General features: G+C 37.7%; 1 protein-coding gene across 6 annotated transcripts in view; it reads right to left on the bottom strand.

The window, feature by feature from the left end:
* The window catches only part of adgrb1a (adhesion G protein-coupled receptor B1a), a 123,791-nt gene that overhangs the window by 44,463 nt on the left and 57,026 nt on the right, over positions 1-22,302 (bottom strand). For 5 of the 6 annotated variants that reach the window (XM_088410105.1, XM_088410108.1, XM_088410106.1 and 2 more), the window contains 14 exons: positions 20,157-20,321; positions 19,727-19,891; positions 18,468-18,632; positions 18,164-18,328; positions 17,878-17,979; positions 17,666-17,772; positions 16,826-17,020; positions 16,354-16,422; positions 13,279-13,387; positions 11,736-11,870; positions 7,157-7,232; positions 4,514-4,616; positions 4,381-4,424; positions 602-728 (listed from right to left, as the gene is read on the bottom strand). In XM_088410105.1, the coding sequence (XP_088266231.1) occupies positions 602-728; positions 4,381-4,424; positions 4,514-4,616; positions 7,157-7,232; positions 11,736-11,870; positions 13,279-13,387; positions 16,354-16,422; positions 16,826-17,020; positions 17,666-17,772; positions 17,878-17,979; positions 18,164-18,328; positions 18,468-18,632; positions 19,727-19,891; positions 20,157-20,321 (1,727 nt within the window). The remainder of the gene's footprint in view (positions 1-601; positions 729-4,380; positions 4,425-4,513; positions 4,617-7,156; positions 7,233-11,735; positions 11,871-13,278; positions 13,388-16,353; positions 16,423-16,825; positions 17,021-17,665; positions 17,773-17,877; positions 17,980-18,163; positions 18,329-18,467; positions 18,633-19,726; positions 19,892-20,156; positions 20,322-22,302) is intronic. The other variant, XM_088410107.1, reaches the window with a different exon arrangement.

The raw sequence follows: 22,302 nt of genomic DNA, 5'->3' as shown, positions 1-22,302 counted from the left end.
CCATGATGCCACATTTCGGTTTGGCTTTCCCCAACTACAGCTACCTTGTGAAGGAGCTGCGTTTCTGAATGCTGCAGCACTGTGACTCTTTATTTTTAAATTAAATCTCTTAGCTATTAATATTATCACTTTTTGCTTCAATTCTGTATTACGTGGCTTTTAGCTACATATGCTAGATATTATAATATTATAAGCTTAGCTAGACATGGGATATGGAATTACAGAAAAAAACAATATTAAGATTAAAATATTTTAAAAATATAACCAGTGGTCAGCATCGAATACTGCAAATATGCTGCCCTTGCCCTGAGTCCAATAATAATCATATGAATACATAGGTGACGTAAATAATAGCTATGGTCAGCAAGCTTTCTAATTCCTTTTTTTTTTTTTTTTGGCAGCATTGCGTTGGCTTCGCGAGGCAGAGAGATAGTGACAAAGATTGGGAGAGGGGGAGGATCAGTTGATAATGAAATGACAATGACGCCCTGGGTTTAAAAAAAAAAAAAAAAAAAGGCTGGTGCGTGGACATTACACCCACTATAAGACTCAGTCTCCGCTACTCGTTCTTTTGACGAAATCAAGGGAGGTTCACACTTACCATTTCGGGATGGAGTCGTGCTAAAATGGCGAAGGTGGACAGTCTGTCACACAGGCATTTGGTTCTGAGTGAATCGACGAGCACGGTTTTGCAGCCCCTAGCAGACCAGGATCCCAGCAGAGAGGAGCTACATCGACACGCACACACAAAAGGAGGCGATGCAGTCAAAGCAGAGATAGCAGAAGGCAAAGAAATCAGTCAGAACCCCACAGCTCTATACCCGCAACTTAATCCACTTTATCTCCGTTATTTGAATCTAAGGCGCAGCAAAAGACGTGAATGCGGTGATGAGGAGTCTCTGGGGCGGCGCGCTGCAGGTTTCTGCGTGGCCACATTTATTTGCGAAAAACTCAACAAAATATTGTGCCCTTTTTACCAATTAAAGCAACAATATTTATATAGAGAACTAGAACGGAATCACCTCAATGCAATATAAAACAGTAAGAAATACGGCATCCTTACATGTGGAAACTATAGGCTATAGCGGTTTCAAAATAAGAATATTCCTGTAGGCTATTTAAGAAATAGACTTTTAATGTCTGTCTGTTTTAAGTTAACGGTTATATTTTAATTTCAATAGCTCGCATGTATTGTTTTATTTTGTACAGCTCAATGTATACTGTTTAATATTTTTTCATATCAAGCCAAATTTTGGGTGAGAATAAGCATTTCACCAAAATGTAATGGGAAGATTGTGACAGGATTAGTCAAACGTTCCAAATCTTGTAATTGGGCAAACATGGTTGTTAAATAATTTTGACTTGAAGGAAGTCAATATGCTTTGCGTTGCAGAATGAGAAGCTGTGAAATCACACTGATTTACATTTTCATCTTTGTTTCACATACTGTAATCGTAGCCTTTCCAACAAAGCAAAATTAACAATGAAAATATAGCATAGGGCTGCCAGATTTGCAAAAATGTATCCTATGAAGGTGAAATTTTCTGTGCTAATATGGGGTCCTTATAAAGTCACAATCTGTGTTTGCAACACAGATAGACAAGTAGTTTCAGGCAATTCCTTGGACATGTGAGTATATACTTATCTAAATAAGATTTTTTAAAAAACAGCAACATCTTACTACCATCCAAATTAAGCAAAGACAGTGGAGAACTCAAGTGCCCCGAAAGTGTAGACTTTTATTCCCCCTAAAATTTGAAACAATGCAAATACATTTCTTCTCATTGTGTCCTTTGAACAGGTTTTTTTTTGGGGGGGGGCATAATTTTACTTTATATTTTAGCCCAATGGTCGGGATTGGGTTTAACACTCAAATGAGTGGTTTGCGAGTCGACATTATCGCCTAAACAGGAAGAAAGGAGACCAATGGCAAAGGAAAAGCCAGGTCAATGAGTTTAAGTGCACGTCGGTGCTGGAGGGGCATAAGACCCCAGTGACTGGCTCATGTGTGAAAAAATGCAAGTCTTGGGGGTCATCATATGGATCTACAAGTTTTGCAAAGCTATTGTAGGCCATGAATAATTGTAAAAAGGACTTAGGGTTACTCTACCCAATAAACCTAATGTGCCAGAAGAGAGCAATCTTTTAATGAGTCTGACTCATTTTGTGAGGAAACGATTGTAATGAAACGGGGCAATTCTGTTTTCGGGATGAGTGGCTATACTTTACCTAGCTGTTGTATTTCGGGAGAAAATTTGAATGAACAGCAAATTCTGATATTTGCTAATAATGGCTCAAGTTTCAAAGAACACAACGGGTTTTATTTTTATGCCCAGTGTAAGTCTTGAACAAAGTCTAAATCTACACAGTGGCTGGTTAGACTAAGTATAGGTATTTTTGGTGACTGGCACAATGTTTGTCACCTCCTTCCTCATAAATTCAGCACAGAAGCATGCGGTCTTCTTGGTTGAAATGGGCTCTAAAAAGATGTCATTTTTTTTAATGAATTTATTTCCATTATAATTCAGAGGGATCAATACATGCTGTAGTCATACTGCATGCTCCCCCAATCAACGACACCAAAAGTGTTAAGCCATCTACGCCACAACATAGACCTGCTTTTATCAGGAATAATGTATAATCTACTTTCTGTCAGCAAACTGTCAGGTGTACCAGTATTGTGAAAAAGAAAAAGCCCTAGAGCCGCCAAACAAACAGACTGTTCCAGTTCAGTCTGCAAAAGAATCTGTCCCTCCCATCCATCCATTCATCCATCCATCTGGTCATTACTAAAATAAATATTAAACACACACTCACACAAGTACCCTTTTTACATGCTACAAGAAAGCAATTCTTATTACCATTCACTGGTACAATGACATTGTAGTAACAAATAAATAATTCACAGAAAAAAAAAGACCAAATCAATAATATACTGTTAAACTTACATAAACAACTATTTAGTGCACAAGAAAACTTGGGTAGACCAACAAATCTGGACCATGTAGTCGGGCTGCAAAAAGCACTGCTGAGAGGTGAGATGTGCATTTACTACATGTTTACTGTTTGCGTTTCCCCTTTACATTTTATTAATGGATTGCACTTGTGACTGAGAACTGAGCGGCAACATCGCAACGTCATCCCAGTCTCAAGGTATAACCACTCTTACAAAAAATAACCAAACTCTTACATTAGGCTAAAGTTCGCGTTAGGTGTAAATCGGTTAGCCCTGACAAGAGTGCTCAGAATGCTCAGCTGCTAGGTTTGGAGCAATAGGGCTATCCGAATGTAAAAGATGCCAGCATATGCTGTCTGAGTGTACGTTATTAAATCCTCAATCCTCTGAGCCTTCAAAGTAGCTGACTTCACAGCCTGTGCTCCTTGGTCGGTGTCGCAGTGACAGCGAGTCTTCGAAGCCAGAGTAATGTGGGGTTGGCACCCATCACTGCCACTGTGAAACAAATACCGACTGCTATATGAACATATTAATTTTTTTCTTTGTTAGAAACAAGAACAGAGAAGGGGAAAGTCCAAAATACCATCAGTTGCCATAAATCAATTGAATACCATCTACTGTAACTAGCCATCCATACATCCGTCCATCATCTTGACCGCTAATCCACACGTGGGTCACGAGCGTACTGGAGCCTATCCCAGCTGTATTTGTGCAGTAGGCGGGGTATACCAACCCAGCAAATCACAGAGCACACAAAGACAAACAATATTTCATTATCACAAGCACAATTAACGACTGATTAGAGCAGGGGTGTCAAAGAAATGGACAGGGGGCCAAATGAAAAAATTATCTACAAGCTGAGGAGTGGACTTGATCAAATGTTCATTAAAAATAATAATAATAATAATAAGACCACACAGTGAACTGTTACTCAAAGTATTTTATATCAATCAATCAATCAAATAGTATTTATACGCCACAGTTTCTTCAGAAAAGTATCATGCAGTGTTTCACAATAATAAAAAAATCAAGTATCATTCACTATGCATATGCACAATGCATTGTTGCTATATACTAGAGCAGCACTATTACACAGAGCAAAGCAATAACTCAAAGTGGTGAAAGTGTTCGCTTCTAAAAATAGCATATACTCGAGTGTTTAACTAAATTGCTGACTTTGAGACCAGGGCTACAGGTATGGCCAGGTATGGTCTACATGGAATTGACATGTGTGTGATTCGGCAGCTGGGAATGAAGCGCTGCCTCCATAGAATGTAATAGAAACTTAATGAGCAAGAGCATTAAACATATTTACATGATATCAACTCAATACACACAATCTATGTCGAGATTTATCACAGTAAAGTGTAGCCTTATCGCTTGCTAGCAAGTTCAACCAAAATTAATGTTCAAATCTATCTTACCTCTCATTCTCATCCCAGGATATACATGTCTGGTTCGCCGTGCCCTGTTAGATAGAACAATAGTAAACTCAATATAAAAAGGAATTGACTGCTCTTTTGGCTCACTCCTTTGAATCATTGATTTGTCACTCACGTTGAACAAGTGAGAGAATTCAACTGTAACTGGAGCAGAAATGGAAGCAGGGGTTGGTTTAATGGTGACTGATACAATCTTGGAGTTCAGTATTGTGCTGTTTCTACAAGGAGAATAGAAGAAGAAAAAGGATTTTAAAATTTGTATCCATATGAATGGAATCATCTCACCAATGAAAATCGTATCTTGAATGTGTATGATACGGGACGCTACTGTATGGTATGGTATAATATGGTAAGGTAAAGTATGGTGAGCTGTCTCCACCTATAGATTTTTGATTTAATCCCTTTCTCCTTCAAGTATTCTAGAGCAATGCAGTGAATGATGACCACATGTGAATATGACATTTCAAATCATGACTATAAACTCTACTTCAAAGGTATGTTACTTTAAAGTGGTGACTACCTCGAATGTAGTAACCAGCTATACTAGTGAAATCCATTTATAGAAAATGTTTGAGGAATGCATTTGCCAATATTTCAATGTACTTTTTTCACGTTCTGATATCACATTGCATTAATAGAACGTCAAAGAACGATATTAGAATCAATCTATTGCATTATATTGTTGTTCCAGGCTTTTTTTTCAACCCCTTCAAAAACCAAAGGTGGATTTGAAATAAAACCATGGTGCAGTTTGTTGTCAAGGGTTTTTTTTTAAGTGTAATTGGTGAGTATTTCCAAAATGTGACAACAGCAAAAATCAAAAATAGTTTTTTCCCAAATATGCATAAAAAATACCCTGCAGTCCAACACCTCTACCAACAGCCACGGATAATACTCATATTTTTTGTGTATAAAACATAATTCATTACAGCTGATATAATATAGGTACTTCTTAAAATACATGTACATTTAGCTGTTGGAATTATGTTTGAGTTTCCCAATTCCTTTGTTTCTCGCATAAAAATCACAGCAGCTGCTTTCTATTTGTTTCCTCGCATTTTATGCCATTGTGTTTTACACCCGCCTTCCTATTTATGATTCTTATTTTTCATAGGATCTATCAATCATGAGGGATGAGACAATCACAAGGAAATGAATTGCTAATGAGGGGGGTATGCCGAATGCTTGCGGACAGGCAAACTCGTTCAAATCTTGCTTTCTTTTTTGATTCCTCACATCATCAGTGTGTATGCTTTAAGCACAATCACCCTTTCACCAGTCCAAAACACAATCAGTCACTTTAATCTTTCATGTCATCTAGTCTCTTGCCTCAAACTCATCTCATTTAGCTGGAAGGGCAAATCAAATGCAAAAAAATGAAAGAAGATAAGAATGAAATGAAATGGCAATGTGAAGAGGAGCTGAGGAAGATGAAAGCAGTTCAAAGACTCCGAACAAACATGGGAGGACTGATGAGTTTCGAGGTTTTATTTTTCCATTTCAGTATGTTTCTACCTGATCATGGAAGGTCCTACAACTACAAAAGTGGAGATTTCTTACCGGAAGTACAAACAGTATTGTATGCAGATGCACTGACTTAAGCCTCAGGCAAATGGAGAAGCTGTCAGCCTGTGCAATTATTATTATTTATTTTTAAACAAATCACTTTATTTATTTGATAGCTACCAATGGAACTGCATCATAAATGGACAGATTGGATATAACCCATCAAAGCGAGCCTGATGTCATCGACATCAACGCCGACATTTCACTTGATGATCTATACACCCACAATTGCTCAAACCAAACATGTTAATCTTTAAAAAAAATGTCACCTATCATTGAGGACGAGAAAAACCATTAAGCAATATAAATACTGTACGTTAAACATGTCTTGATCATTAAACAAGAAAAACATTTATTGATGAAAACCAATTGAATAATGTGGAAATAACCCTTATTTAAATTAATTGAGGGGGGGGGGGGGGACACAATGATATCTCACTGTATTATAATCAGTATTATTTATTCTTTATTGATTATTATTCCAAGTCACTGGCTGTTTAATAATGTTCAATTTTGCATCAGCATATGTGGATACGTTAATTTGTTCAGCAAATCTCAATTCTGTAACATCAGACATGTCACATGTAATGTACATGTAAATATAGAAAAATGATCGATGTCAATTCAGATGTATTTATACAGCCCTTAATCTCAAAAGAATCTTTAAAGATATTGAATTGGCACTTGAACCCATGGTGTAAATCTGTAGGCTCCCGAATGTGAACAAAGTGATGAAACTTCAGCTGAGTTTTTCTATTGCATTGACTTTTCCGTAAAATCACTATTTTTTATTGTTATCATTTATCAAAAGATTATTATTGATTGTTTGTTAACAGGTGATGCGACCTTTTAGTTCAGTGCCAGAAAAAAGTAGTGTGAAACCTTTATGTTTGCTTCATGCTGTCTATACACATGTAGCATCCCAATCCAGCCCATTCATAACATTCTACAATTTAATAATTCTCAACCATGATATAGCTTCCTAGCAGCCACATTTTTTTTTTTTTACCACGGTTTTGACAACTTAGCATTGTCATAGGGCTGTGCCTGAAGTGGGGCTGTCTTTCCTACATGACAGAAACCTGGCAGGTTACTGTGTATGAAAACTATAAATCTATTTTAAAATAATAAATCCAACACAACACTGGTTAGATGCATAGAAAGTATTCAGCTTATTGAGCAACAGGCTTACCTCTGCAAATTCAGAATACTTCCCAAGTTTCTGTACAGAATGATACCTGTGACAAATGTCGATGTGTCATCTGAATCTGAGAGACACAGAGAAATCAGCAGAGAAGAGAAAAAGAAATGGTCAGAATCAAAATTTTGAATCTCGATGTTGCAGTCATTGTTTGAACAGTGGCCTTTGTTTGAGGAAAATACAGGTCATGCATGCTGCTTCAATTCCTGCAGCTCTCTAGAACAGAGGTGGCCTACATGACAAGTCAACTATAAAAGCTGCTTTAGATAGACTCCCTTGGACATATATTCACTATAATTTAGGAATATTCCGTCTAGTGAGTGACGGGCAAACAAGTGACAACCTGCAAAACACTACCAAAGCAAAAAAAGATGCAAACACAAAAGACAAACAATACATGTACGAAAAAAAAAAAAAGCTGCAGCCTTTTTTGGGCAAATTTTACAAGAAAGGAATATTGTGAATATCTAAATGCATCATTCCAGAAACAGGAATGTTACAAATGGAAATATCCTAAACACATGAAAAAAATGATGATGCAAATACATGCTGTATAGTAACAAAAAGGCACCACATGTAAAAAACAGTAAATTAATTAATAGATTGATCCTGCAAGTAAAAAAGCTGCAATCACAGAAAAGTCATTGAAGCAAACTTACAACATAAAACAAATGCCAAAGAATAAAAATGCACTGACATTAAAACAAGAGAAAATATGCTGCAAGTGGATGCCAACAGAAGTGATACGCCACAAGGGGCAGACGAAAGGGACTGACAAGGTTTGTATGAGCAGAGCAGCACACTGGATTGGCACCATTGTACCTATCAGATCTTTTTCAGCCTCACATCACTACCGGGCCACTTAGGTCATAAAACCAGGAAGTTCCAACCTTTCCAGGTTAGAGCTGCACACGTCTGTTGCACATTTTAAAACTTTAAAAAATCTTTTCTCGCTGGCATTCACTCCATGTTAGGAGTAATCTTGGCTCTGTCTGTCTCTTTGACCTTCTCTGTTATTCTAACATTCTACATTGATTTTTATCACTATTTTTTATTTATTATTATATTTGTACTTGTTGGTTTAGCTTGTATTTGTGTAACTACAAGACGTTGGTCAGCCCTTTGAGGTTGGTTTTAAATGTGCTTTAGAAATAAACTTTGACTTGACTTAACTTGAACGCTGAAAAAAAATGGATCCGTTTAATTACAAATGTTCTTAGCTTGAAATCTGGGCTTCTATATTTGAAAAAATTATATTGTTTGTGATTCAATAGAAAACTATTAATTTGTTTTGCTCCTCAATATATGCCACTGGCAAAAATAGAACAATTCAAATAATAAAATAATAATAATAATTATAATAAATACTGTATTAATATTGGTCATTTTGAGCATATATTTTCTTTCAACTATAAAATACCGAGTGAACGTGCACTGAACTATAAACCTTGAGCACAAAACATGAACCATACCATGTGTGACTATTCAAATGATAGATAGATAGATAGATAGATAGATAGATAGATAGATAGATAGATAGATAGATAGATAGATAGATAGATAGATAGATAGATAGATAGATAGATAGATAGATAGATAGATAGATAGATAGATAGATAGACGGATAGACAAAAAGGAGAATTCCACTGAATTTGGGACGTTGTGGAAAATGTGAATTAAAAGATAGACAGAGGGGAGAAGATCAAATCTGGCACAGGTACGGAGAGGCCGCAGGCAAGAAGAACACTTATTTCCCGCTGATGTGTCAAGGGTGAAAAACAACTCCCATCTGCTGAGCCATCTGAAAACATCCAGTGCCTCTCTCCGAGGACACTATATGGCAGCTTCATAGCATGCCAGGCTGCAGGCAGAGAATGTGGCTCCCAGGCAACAGCTGAGGTTTCGTGGGCATTCGGGGTGAACCGAGTGAGTCGTGCATGTATGTGTGTGAAGGAGATTATGTATTATGTTTCCTATTCATCCAAACTTAGTCTGGCGTATCTGAAATGCATATAAGCCAGATTGTCTGTGTCCAACAAAAGAAAAACTTGCCTGGAGGTAGCATAAATCAGTGATTCAAATAATTTCTTCAAAATGAGCTTGCTTTGTATGAACAGTGCACTGCAAGCTTAATTTTTACTTAGGCTTTGTTGCTTTGTATAATGCACAATGTTTGCATGAAATGGAGGTGTCTATTAGAACGTGAAAATTAGTCACACGCTACGGGAACAGTCACTGAAGATCAGCTTCATTTAGGAACTGGCCACATTGGACTTCATGACTGGCTCTGACTCAGACCGATCTTGGCTTTTGCATCCACTTCACTTCTTATTTTCAAGTTTTTTTGCTGTTGTTGTTTTTGGGTCAGGTGTGTCTTTTTCTGGTTTTTCAAAACCAGTTTGTGGGGAAAGAATGATCAAATAATGTGGCCTGTAAAACCACGGGAGAGAACAGAAGGGATCTGCTTTGTGCAAACATCCCAAAGTCAAACAATATGACACGTGTCCAGCCCCACAACAGCAGACATTCAGACCACCTAATTTATGTTAATACCCACACACTAGCCATGGACAAAGCCTAACAGCAGATTAAAAACATCAGCATCTGGCCAGAAGGAGCAGCCTCAGCTCTGCTGGATAGTTTCAGGCATACAGACAGGCATATATTCAAGAAAGCTGCCTTTAAGGGAGATCACACAAATATCACTAAAGACCAAATTAGTTCCCAACATACTGTCGCTAAATGTACTGAGGATGCCTGGAAAACTGAATGCTGAATCTGTCACCTACATGCCACAGAGGACACCACTATCAGAAGCAAAACCGGTCCATGTGGGTGAATAACCTTGAACACCTTCACACCTGTCAGCGCAAACCATCGATCTAAGCAACCACGCAGAGGATTTTAAACGGGGTCATCCTCGGAAAGCAGAGGGCCCAGATAACATTGTGGGACAAGCACTAAAAGTTTGTGCTGATGAGCTGGTCGATGCCATGACTGACATTTTCAGCATCTCACTCAGCTAAATCATCATCCCAACATGATCCCGACTATAATCCCAGTACCAAGAGACCAGCTCTGTCATGTTGAACAACCACCAAATTTGACTTTGCAACATCAACTTAAAATTCGTCATAATAAGTATTGCACTTGAATGAAGATAGAATGAAGATAGAAAACTTTCCCTGAAATAATTATGTTTACTACATTTTAGCCAAAATGTTGAGATGACATAAGTGGTTTAGTGTTGCACGAGCTCACAGAAGTGGCATTGTTCATGTTGTCATACTCAGAAAACAGTTAATCAGACTTATGAACTCTCGTTTGCTTTGGCGCATTACTCAAAATTGAAATTCACAAAATGTGGAACCCATTTCTCAAAAGAAATTATATAAATGTTCCCCAGAAAGACCATTTTCCTAATAAAAATGATTAATAAATGGCTCAAAAGTAAACATCTGTTATAGAACATGTCACTACCATCAGAAAGACAAATCTGTGTTATAGCATTTAGGTAACAGTCATTTTTTTTTCCCTTGTGATCAATGAAAGTGCACACTCTCCATTAAATTAAAAAAAAAAAATGCTTTGTCATGCCAATTATAGTGTACTCTGGAGGCATGTTAGGGTGCATACTGACACTTAATGACAATTATTCTAAATTGCAAAGTACACCATTTCTATGGGAGATTGATTGCAAGAGAACGGGTAACATTCACATTTCACTTTTACTGCTTGCTACTGTAATTTGTTGACAAACCATTTATTTGTGATATAGAAAAAGAAAAGGAAACCCTGTGACCAAGAGTACTCGTGAAAGACACTGAATCCAACAGTTGCTATTGAAGCTGCGCCACCAGTAGATAAATGAGACAGTGGTAAAGCTCAGAGTACCCTAAAAGTAGAGCGCTATTTAAGTGAAAGCCCATCTACCCATTAATCTTACTTGAAATCTCAAGAGTAAATCTACTTGAAGATAACATTCATCTTGCTATCTTAATTGAAATCTCAGTGAAAAAATAATCTATTAATTTTCTAAGGTTAAGTGAAATCTAACAGTAAATTTGTGCTCAAGTCAATCTAACTTAAGTACTTCAAAAATGTTGACCTAACTTTATGCTATTTAGTGTTTAAACTTGAATTTGGCTTTGAGGTTTACCTATAAGTAAAGCAATCAGATTTAATAACTTTTAAAATAAATGAACTATTGTAAAATTTAGACAGTAAACTGTTACTTTTTTTTTCGCTTTGAACTTAGCGTCTTATAGTACAGTGCGCAGTGTTTTCAGGGTTTTTTTTTCTCCTTCCCACCAATCTTCCAGTAAACAAAGGGAGACAGAAGAAGACTATCGAAAAGTTGATTTTGAATTTGAACTGCTATTTTATTCGCCAACAGTAACACTTGTACTGTTGTGTTAGTGTGTTTAATTTGTGTTGAATGTGGGTTGGCGCTACTCTTATTTCTAAACATAACTAGTTTTCCAATAAATGAACCAATCAATCAAACAAACAAACAATGGTTCACGCTAGACATAGCGATGGAGAGTGTGCAGCATTGAACCTGGCTTGCCTGTTAGCAGGATGTGTTTTGGGATGATGACTCTATCCTCTGAGTTGCGAGCCCAATCCACCATGCCCCTCCAGCCTTTCATTGGGAAGCTGATATCTGCATTACTCAGCATCGGACGCTTGTGTATGCTTAAAACTATAACAGAGATGAAGAAGAACAGCTGGATGTTATTTGTTTGTTATAGCAAACAGTGAAAAATGCCCCAAATTAGGGCAATGCTAGTAAGTTGCAAACAGTATATTGTTCAGAAAAACTACCCATATATTTTGATACTCTCATAAAGGATGTTAACCACATCAAACAAAGCTACGAGAAAAAAACGATTAAAACGTTCATAAATCCATGATACAATACAGTGGGCCACCGTGTTACGAGATTAATCCGTTTCGCGAAACGACCAGGCAAATTCACCGTATGGCGGGCAATCCAAACCTATGTTAAATAGCTAATGCGTTTAGAACCCCATGTAAAAACATCAAAATTGTACATACATATTAAAAATTGGTACCAAAAAAGTGCTACGTATGTATAATATACATGTATACAATCAGAAAACTTCATAAATATACAGTAAATATAGAAAGGATTTATTTACCTTTGTGAGGCGCTTGTTATGCTTATATTCCCTAGTAAGGGTAGCCTAGACCAGACAAGCTTCGTATTTCTTGATTATCTAGAGAATCGTTTCCATATAAATCCTCTTCTTACTTCTCTCTTTAACATCACTAGCAATCTTGGGACCCATGGCTAACCCATTGAAGTTTGACTTAAATAATATTGATTATAAGTGCTACGTATATATAATATACATGTATACAATCAGAAAACATCATAAATATAAATATAGAAAGGATTTGTTTACCTTTGAGTGGCGCTTGTTATGCCCATACTCCCTAGTAAGGGTAGCCCAGACTAGGCAAAATTCGTATTTCTTGATTATCTCCAGAATTGTTTTCATATAAATCCTCTTCTTACTTCTCTCTTTAACATCACTAGCAATCTTGGGACCAATGGCTAACCCATTCAAGTTGGAAATTAAACAATAAAATGCACTATAAATACGGTTTTGTAACCACTCGTGATATAACAAAATTTTGCCATTCCGCCATTTTGAAACGAGTGAGGCTGACCAATAGCAGACCAGCATCTCCGTGAGGAGACGCTGACCAATAGCAGACCAGCATTGTAGTGACATGTTGCATGGAGGCATTGACGGCAAACGAAAATAAGTGCAATTACCTAAAAACACCTGCAATGGAGACAAAACAACACAAATACAGCCAAACCCCTAGGATCATGACTGCTGTTTTTGTCGCAAAACCAGGAAAATACCATAAAAGGTGGACAAAAAAACTCCACATCGCAAAATGAAAAAAACGTAAGGCAGGGACACTGTAACACGGGGGTCCATTGTACATATATATATATATATATATATATATATATATATATATATATATATATATATATATATATATATATATATATATATATATATATATATACATACAAAATCAGAGCAATAATAAGGGTCAATGCTTACCTACGTTATCGGTCACTTCATACATGTCCTGAAAGTCTTTCATTCTCAAACCAATGACATCTACAAAGTCCTCAATCAGGCGAAACAGCTCTTTGATGTTTGGGCTCAGCTGTGAGAGACGATGAAAAATGCAACAAAAATATTATTAAAATCAAAACAAGGTTTTGATATTTATCTTTTTAGTGCATTGAACAGAAATTAAACTCATATATTTGGTTTAGTTTTATATTTTTGTGGCACACCATACAGACAACCCAATAACAAACACAATTTTAAGAGGTAGGGTGCTTGTCTCCAAACTGGAAGGTTGAGGGTATGATCCTAACCCTGGCAACCGTTTCAAAGTGCCCTTAAGGAACACACTGAACCCTACTCCGCTCCCAGCAGACCTGGCAGTGCCCTATGTTGCAGGAGCCTCCTTTGTTATATGAATGTGTGTCTGTGAATGGGTAACTGTGAGCCTTTGTTAAGCGCTTTGAGCGCCATATGGTGTAGAAAGTGTGATATACATTAGTGCACTTCATTTATAATAACCAAAACCAAGTTCAGACATTAGTGTGTCCATACAATCTCTTGACTGAGGCTCTGTGATCGATTTTGTAATCGTGACATCAGACTTGTGGCCCCATATCTTACACACTTGAGTTAGGGGAGGGGTTTTCAACCGCTTATTACCTGGCTGAAATATACATAATTTGGGGGGTCTACTGTACTGGGAATGTCTGGAAAATCTTGCCAGAATGAGATTTAACCTTGACCTATGGTAGGACTTTGACCTCGCTCGTCTCAGGAAAGGTGGATGACATTGAGTCCAAATGTTCCAAGGCTCCATTGCTGGGGCAACTAGTAGGAGTTGTGGAGCCATAAGGTGATTGATGCCTGTCATGTCATAGGACTATACAGTACAAAACCTTTTAGTGTACACCAGCTGTCCTACTGAAATATTTTGGCCAGTGGGTCTCTGGAAGTGGCAGATAGATACTAGCAGATCAAGCGTATCTTGCTGCGGTTGCTGAGGCAAAAACACAGGCATGGCAAGAGTTTAATAAGTGAGATCTGCCAGGAGTTCCCAAAATCTCAGAATGACTTTGTGCAGTCCTGATTGTCCTGCCTCTGTAACATTGTGTGACAGCTGATGTAATTTTGTTGCCTCCATCAAGCTACAATAAAGCAGTTCATAGCCAAGTGTGAAGCAGTTAGGATGACAGCCGCTACCTCCAAATTCGAGGCCATGGACCTCAATCAAAACAAACCTCTGGTCGGGAATGAGCGACTGTCCCAAGGAATACTGATACAGTATGTGGTAAGATTGTCTATAACGGGGACTGCATACACCCCAATTTATATCCGTCATTCTATAAAATGGTTCCAGTATCCATCCAGCATGTTGATTTTGCATTGTTGAAATCTTCACATACTAGTGGTTGTAGTAGTTAAATCTTCTGCTGAAATAAACAGGGAATATGGCTGCGCTGTCTCGTAATTTATTACTGATACAGAAGATCTGGCAAAGTAGTGGCTCGTGGTGCTATGTACAGACTAAAACCAACATGAACGCAGTACTGTACTGGTACTGGCTTGCTAAATAAAATGATCTGCACTTTAATATAGTCAGTGTGATGAGCATTATTTCATGTTTACAAACCAAAAAGATGCACACTCTGCCTTCTTTGTTTTTGCCCGCAGCAACTGTGTCTACAGTGGACCAGCTGCACAGCATTCCCTGATTTCTCATTGGGTGGTAATCCTAGCTCTCATTACCATCTTATTGTTGAGCAGTTGAACATTGGCTAGCAACAGGCATGACACCAATGGTCAAGTATCTGTAGTCTTTGGTCTAGCATGTAGGCCATCTTGGTGCATGTTCCTATTGAGCACTTTGAGTAATTTAATCGCTTGGGCTTGGTGCATGAGTAGCATGGAGGCCGGGCTTGTATAGGTCCCATAGCATAAATTTAGAGTTGAGAACAGAGGTCTAAAGATGCTCATGGTGGGGTTTCTTGTATAATTCTTAAATGTGGGCACCTCTAAATGCATATATAAGTAAAACAAACAAAGTAAAACAAAAACATAATGTGATGTTGGGAGATTCCAAACACAGTCTGGAAAAGGATGACATATTGAAATTTTAATTATCCTGTGAAGGCTTAAGCGAAACTGCCTTTGTCGTGTGAAATCAAAGTTGAGATTTTTGGCATCATTATCTACCTTGTTTGAAGCATGATCATTTTAGTATGACTCAAACAACACCATCCTCACGATTGTGCATAGCAATGAAAACATCTTTGGGCAAACTAAGAAAAAAACTGTGCAATTTCACTTTTGTGAAGGAACAAAAAACACTGCTTTGTATTGTAAAATCTTGAATGGAAATATTTATTCTCAGAGAGTTTTGGGCACCAAAATCATCCTGTCATGACAACAAAGGAGTGGCTTCACAAAGGGCTTACGGTTATCACATAGCCATCCATCTCCATTTGTTGAGCTGCTTATCCCACCATTGGGTCGCGGGTGTGCAAGAGACTTTCCCAGCTGTCTTGGAATGAGAGGCAGGGTACACCCTGGACCGGTTGCCAGTCGATAATATATGATTAATTGACAGCTGTCATTAATTTAAAATTACTTAAAGGGACAATGTGTAGATTTAGACTGAAAAGGAATGAATTAAATGATTCTAAATTTTAAAAGCTTGCCACTAAATGTGTTCTTAATGACCAACAGTATGTTTTAAATTTAATTGTAGGTCTAGTTATCATTAAATGATATTTCATGGGGGGTGGCACTCCTCCGGAGGCTGCCATGCCTGTTCTGGCTACAGAAAATGGTAAATGCAACACCTCCTGCTGCCCGGAATGAAAAACAGTCTAAATCTTACACATTGACTCATTATGGCTTTTAAAAAAAACAAATATTGGTATCATAACTTTCTTTTACGTTTTGTATGCCAAATGAAGTTTCATGATATGCAACATGTTTCTGATGATACTAATCCAAAATGTAGTATACCTCTCATAATGCCAAAATATCTCTTTCCATGAAAATCAATGCAACTGATGACAAAAAGATGACCATTACCAATTGTGCTTCCTCCCATCGTGCTCGGTTTTCTTCCATTAGTAGATTACTAACGGATTGGACAAAGTTCTAGAACAGACAAGAAATGTCTCATAGTTATCTAAAATATTTGACAAATCAGAAAGTATATGATATGCATTACTCCCAACATTTAGAATACAAAATTGTAATCATTAAATATGAACTTTCTGTGCCAAATGTAATAGATAGGAAATTAGACATGTCGTAATAAATCATTTGAAGAAAAATAATGCTGAAGTAAACAGTTACTATGATCTAATCAATCTCTATTGAGGCAACTTTGCCTTAATTTAATTGTCCGTTATGGATTTGGACTGATTAAATAAATACAGTTATGGCAACAGTTAATTTCAATAAATTAGTCTATAAATTTTTGAATACAAGCATATCTTTATTCTCTGCTATACCAATGATCACAGAAGTAGGGAAAAGCTAGTGCAGCAAAAATTACCCGCATGTCTGCACTGCTGGGACTGTAGTAAGCCCTCCTGAAGATCTCAGTCATGTTCTTCAGTACATCTAAAATGGCCTGCAAGTCACCACTGTAGGATGTGCCATCACTGGAAGTCACTCTTAGTTTAGTCATCACTTCAGAGACTCCATCACCCCCAAGGCCCCTTTGTGCTTTGGATAAATGCTCTCGAGTCTGACAAAACAAACACACATAAAAAAAAAAAAAAACGTACAACAAACAGAGCTAAATTTTTTTTAATTGTAACTGCAGTAACATGTAACTATTACTTACACTATGGTCCGCATGATTGATTGTTAGTTTGATATTTGAGGAAAATGGAATACTGCTTCTGAATTTCAATTTTAGTTCGACATAAAATCTTTCAAAACCATTTTTCTTTACATCAAAATATTTTATATCTGTTTTAGGTGATTTCATTGTATAGTAAAGTCAGTTGGAAAAATATAATTCAAAATTCATATATGAACTTAACAAAGCTTGACAAAATTTCAAGTGGTCAAAATCCAGGTAACCATGGAAAAAAAAAAACAAGAGAAAGCTTGTTGCATATATAAGTGTTGCTACATTGATAAGTCAATGCTTGATTAAATGTGACCACAAATTAAAAAGGCTGGTCTCATTTATTGTGAAAGGGAACAGTTTTATCTTGTGAAATATTAAGTGAAATAAAATGTGTGAGTCATTTGGCTTAATCTTTGTTCAATATGTTCTACTTGGCCATCATTTTAGGCACAGACAAGATAGCATGTGTGTACACAATGTGAAATCTCATGGCTTCAGCATCCAAAAAGTATCCAGGACAAATGTGAAACTCACCAAGGTTTGTATGCTGCGATAATCATTGGAAATGCATTTCATATAGGTGGGATTGTCCCAGTATGCAATACCCTCCTCGTCAAGAATGCAGCGACGCAAAATCAACCCTGTGATCAAAAAGATGTAACTATATTTGCATATTGCCAAGGGGTATTGTAGTTTCACAAGTATAATTGAATAGTAGGACACGAGTCTCAATTTCCAACACTAACCCATTGCATTGGGGGGGCATCGTACTGCTGCTGTATCTCCAGCAGGAGTCATCTTCCAAACAACATTGGAATAGGTGTCCTCAGCGCATATTTCATGAGGTTCTGAAAGAACCAATATATGAAAAAAAAAATGTTGAAAATGACTGTATGAGTGCCAAATCATAATCAGAAACAGTCAAACATTTGGGCATTCATAGTATATTATTTTATTTCTTTTGAAGTTTTCAGATGTTTAAAGTGATACTCAAGTGAGAAAGCATTTCAAAGAATTGTATATTTCACTTACCTGGGCATCTTTTTTCATTACAATGTCGGATCTCTTCCCGTTCTCCAGGGCAAGACAAACCCCCAAAAAAGGGCCCATAACAAATTCTGTTTCTCTGCTGGCTACCTCCACCACAGGTCTTGGTACACCCTGACCATAAAGACCACGGTTGCCACTTCCCATCCACTGAAAGGATATTAGCGTCATTAGACTTGCAGAAAATAGGAAATTGGTTGATACACACACAGGAGGCATGCATATAAGGTCAAGCATAAAGTGTAAAAAGAATAAATTAACATGTTCTTAATCATGTTCTCTTTCCTACCAGGACATTCCCCAAGAAAGCAGTTATTAGTCTCAAGCCATTCTCCTCTGCATTCAGAACCTCCGTATGAGGGGCCGTTACACTCTCTTGTCCGCTGCATGGTCCCATTAGAGCAAGAAGATGAGCAGGAACTCCAACTTGACCAGTCGTTCCACATGCCATCAACTGAGATTCAGGACATAGCATTTGCAAAACAGACACACACAAAAAAAAAGAAATATTTTACGTTTTGGAACACGTTTCTAGGGTGGGGACTTGTATGAAGTGGATACACATAACAGGTGAGCATTGACCCTTATTTATATGAATTGTCAAACACACATATATATACAGTATATATATATATATATATATATATATATATATATATAATATATATATATATATATATATATATATATATATATATATATATATATATATATATATGAGAGAGAGAGAGAGAGAGAGAGAGAGAGAGAGAGACAGCGAGAGACAGCGAGAGAGACAGAGAGGACGTATCGTTATCATGATGGAATGTATTTAGTTAGATTTAGAGTGTTCAATAGATAAAAGTTGGAGAATGTCAAAGTGGTCCTCGCATTCTTCAATTTTTTATGGACGAAAAATGAGTTTGGACATCAATCGCTCAAGTAATTTACATTATACAGTACATCGTTTCCATGTTTTTGTCGGATAACAGGGACCAAAAGCATATTTGAGACAAAGAATACTACACATTAGTGTAGTGCACATTGCTTAAATATTTAATTATTAAACCTCATACAGTAGCTATACTGATATACCTTCCAGTTTCCGTTCCTTGGCCGTAGTTGGGATAAACAGAGGGCTGGAGTTGCCCTCGTAGTAACGGCCATCGGACCTTGACTTAGCGTGGAACCCGTCGCTGACCAAACATGATAACGGAACATTCCAATTGAAATTGTGCCGACGTCGGAGGAGTGCCAGTGGCATGTGGGATTATAGCCACCTTGTCTGTTTGGCATGCGCGAAACTTTCGCAAGCGCGTCTCACCACAATAAAGCTTTACTTTTTTTTTTTTTGAATGAAAAAACAAAAAACGTGAGGTGCTGAGCACAAAGTAGCAAGGAACACGAAGGAAGGTTGAAGCCAAAAGCAAACCCGCAACCTCGGAACCGCAAGGCAGATTTTCGCTGCTCTATTTGTTTTTTTAGTAATTAATTTTAGTTGATTTTTTTACATTTATACGTTCTCGGCAGATGTTTCAGAACATTTTAGAGATGCTTTGTGTTTCTCACCTGGACAGACAGCTATATTACAAAATTTGGTCTGTTTTTCTGGACCCTCGCAGGGTTCTCCGCCAAATTGGGGAGGGGTGCAGGTCCGTGTTCGGGATCTATAACCCCTTCCACATGTTGATGAACATAAACTCCAGGGTGACCATTCATCCCAAGCACCGGCCACTGCAAAGAAAGACGCTACAGTATAAATTACATCCAGCAACATAACAGTAAGTGTCAAATTGATTGTAAATTTTATCAGTTTTGATTCAATATTTCTTGATGGGATGTGTTTCTGTATCGTACGGCCAAAATATATCCATACTGAGATCATATACAGTGGTCACCTGATTAGCAAACTTTGTGCTCGAGAATGGTGAGAAAACATCAAGGAGAGGGCCTGGCGAGCGCAGGGAGTTGGCTGGACGGACTGGGAAGGGGAACTTACCTGGACAAACAGCAGGGTTGCAAGATCTCTGCTCTTGCAGTGGACCACTACATTGGGTACTGTACGAGGAGGAGACACAGAAACGAGTGCGACTCTGCCAGCCCTCCCCACATGTAGCAGAACACACACTCCATGCTGACCACTCCTCACCTGAGGTTGAGTCTACTGAGGAGGAAGGGCGGGTAAAGAACGGGGAAGTAGAATACAAGAGGAAGAGGAAAGGAGAGGGCCATAACTAATTAGCATGCAGGATGGTCTCTGAAGGACTCGTGTGTTAATGGGAGGTTTCTTGCCAAGATACGATGCAGAAGCCCCCTTGAAACATGCACTCTTTTAGGGACAGACCACAATGTCAAATTACAGACAAAAGATTTTTCCTAATAATATGTTTGAAGTATTCAGGCCTGCGTAATGGCCTAGGCCAGGAAGGGCCTACCAAAATGAGTGGGTGGCACATTTTCATCTGCTACTTATAGGACCACACTCTTCTTAACCAGCTGTATGACAAAAATACTACTTTAGTTTTTGATTTAGATATTTACAATTATATTTATTTCATTTTCCATAACATTGTTCTCAATCTATGTATGGAAGATCCAGTATGCTAACCCAGCAACAAAGTGTTTGAAGGAATCATGTTTTGTTTCTCCGCATGTCCACTGGTCACATGAACCCATGTGAAGTCACATGACTAGTATGCCTTTTTGGATTTATGGCCGCTGCATAACATAAAGTAAAAAATAAGTACTACCAACAACATTGTGGAGGTTTGTATGCACGAGTGTTGTTATGTATGCCCCTTTTCAGTTTTGTGTGCTTGTGTGTACGGTCGCTGATGTGCACGTTTGCTCCATCTCCGTCCGTTTGTCTGGTCATCCAGAGCACCTATGCGAAGCTAAGGAAGAGGAAAGCGTAAGCTTTTTTCCCCCTTGCTTTGGCGGCAGTTTGTCTGATTTGTTTTTACGGTTATGCTCGCATGCAAGATACATGCTGTGCGTTGGCACTTCAGAAACGAAGAACACTTCAATGGTCTAAAGTGTACTTGAAAAAAATTGTAGAAATGCTGTATCACTTTCATTTTGTGAGGTGCTATGGTTGTCCTGCATATCTTTCCAAATCAGTAAAATTTAGGCCCACACATGTTGAAGTATAGGTTAGTAAAGCTTCTGATGTAAGTGTAACTTAGCTACAAATACCATCTAGTAGAAAACGGTAATAACACATCTTAAAACTACAGTTGATGCATATTCACAGTCCTACAAATGTTCTTTTTGTTTTCTATTTCAATTATTCCATTTTATATTATTTTTTTTCCCGGCGTCTCCCATTTACCCACCTTTTGGATGGATGTGTGTGTGTGTGTGTGTGTTACCAACTTCCCAGTATTTTCATTGTTCATCATTCTTTTTGTTTTTAAATAAATTGACTTGTGAAAAAAAAAATATTGGTGTAATTTGGAGGCCATGTTTCAGTCTTGTCAGTGGCTATAGCGGCACATGACGGACAATGCTCGTCAGGGAGTGATCTGGATATTCACAACCATGATGCAGGGAACTGATGGAATGCATTTTTATTCCACTAATTACCCGCTATAAGAGGGCCCTCGGACACATTTCAATAGCTTTGAAAAGAAAAAATGTAAAGGAATATGTTAACCCTTTAGTAGACAAAAAAGATGCAGTAAAAAGATCATTATTGCTCTCCTAACATGTGTCTCCATTTTTCTTGGGCACAGTCATAGGTATACATATAAAACGCAGCTATCACCTGCCTCATGCAACTGGTGCACCCAGTCATAAACGTCTTGCTATGTCTTGCTGCAAAATGACGAAACAAAAGTGGAGCGATATCAGAAAGAATGGAGCAATGTCTGATTTTGACCATTTGAATTTATGACACTCACTTGTGTTTTAGAGCAGCAGTGCTTCTCAAATAGCGGGGTGGCCCCCCCCTGAGGAGGTGCAAGAAGATACCAGGGGGGTCGCGAATGACCCCAGGGAAAGGATTTGTTTTTATCATGTGAAGTGTATTTGTGTAAAGTAATAGGATTGGCATCTTTTTTTTCTGGCACTTTGATGCTCTTGGGTTTGTTTTCTGCTACATAGCTTTAATCTTTATAAATACTGTAAAAAAAAAAGTAGTTGTT

The sequence above is a fragment of the Hippichthys cyanospilos genome, chromosome 3 (genome assembly GCF_059441005.1).
Source record: "Hippichthys cyanospilos isolate Australia breed blue-spotted pipefish chromosome 3, RoL_Hcya_1.0, whole genome shotgun sequence".
NCBI lineage: Eukaryota > Metazoa > Chordata > Actinopteri > Syngnathiformes > Syngnathidae > Hippichthys > Hippichthys cyanospilos.
Note: the sequence above shows the minus strand (reverse complement) of the source record. Positions and strands in the feature narration are given on the sequence as shown.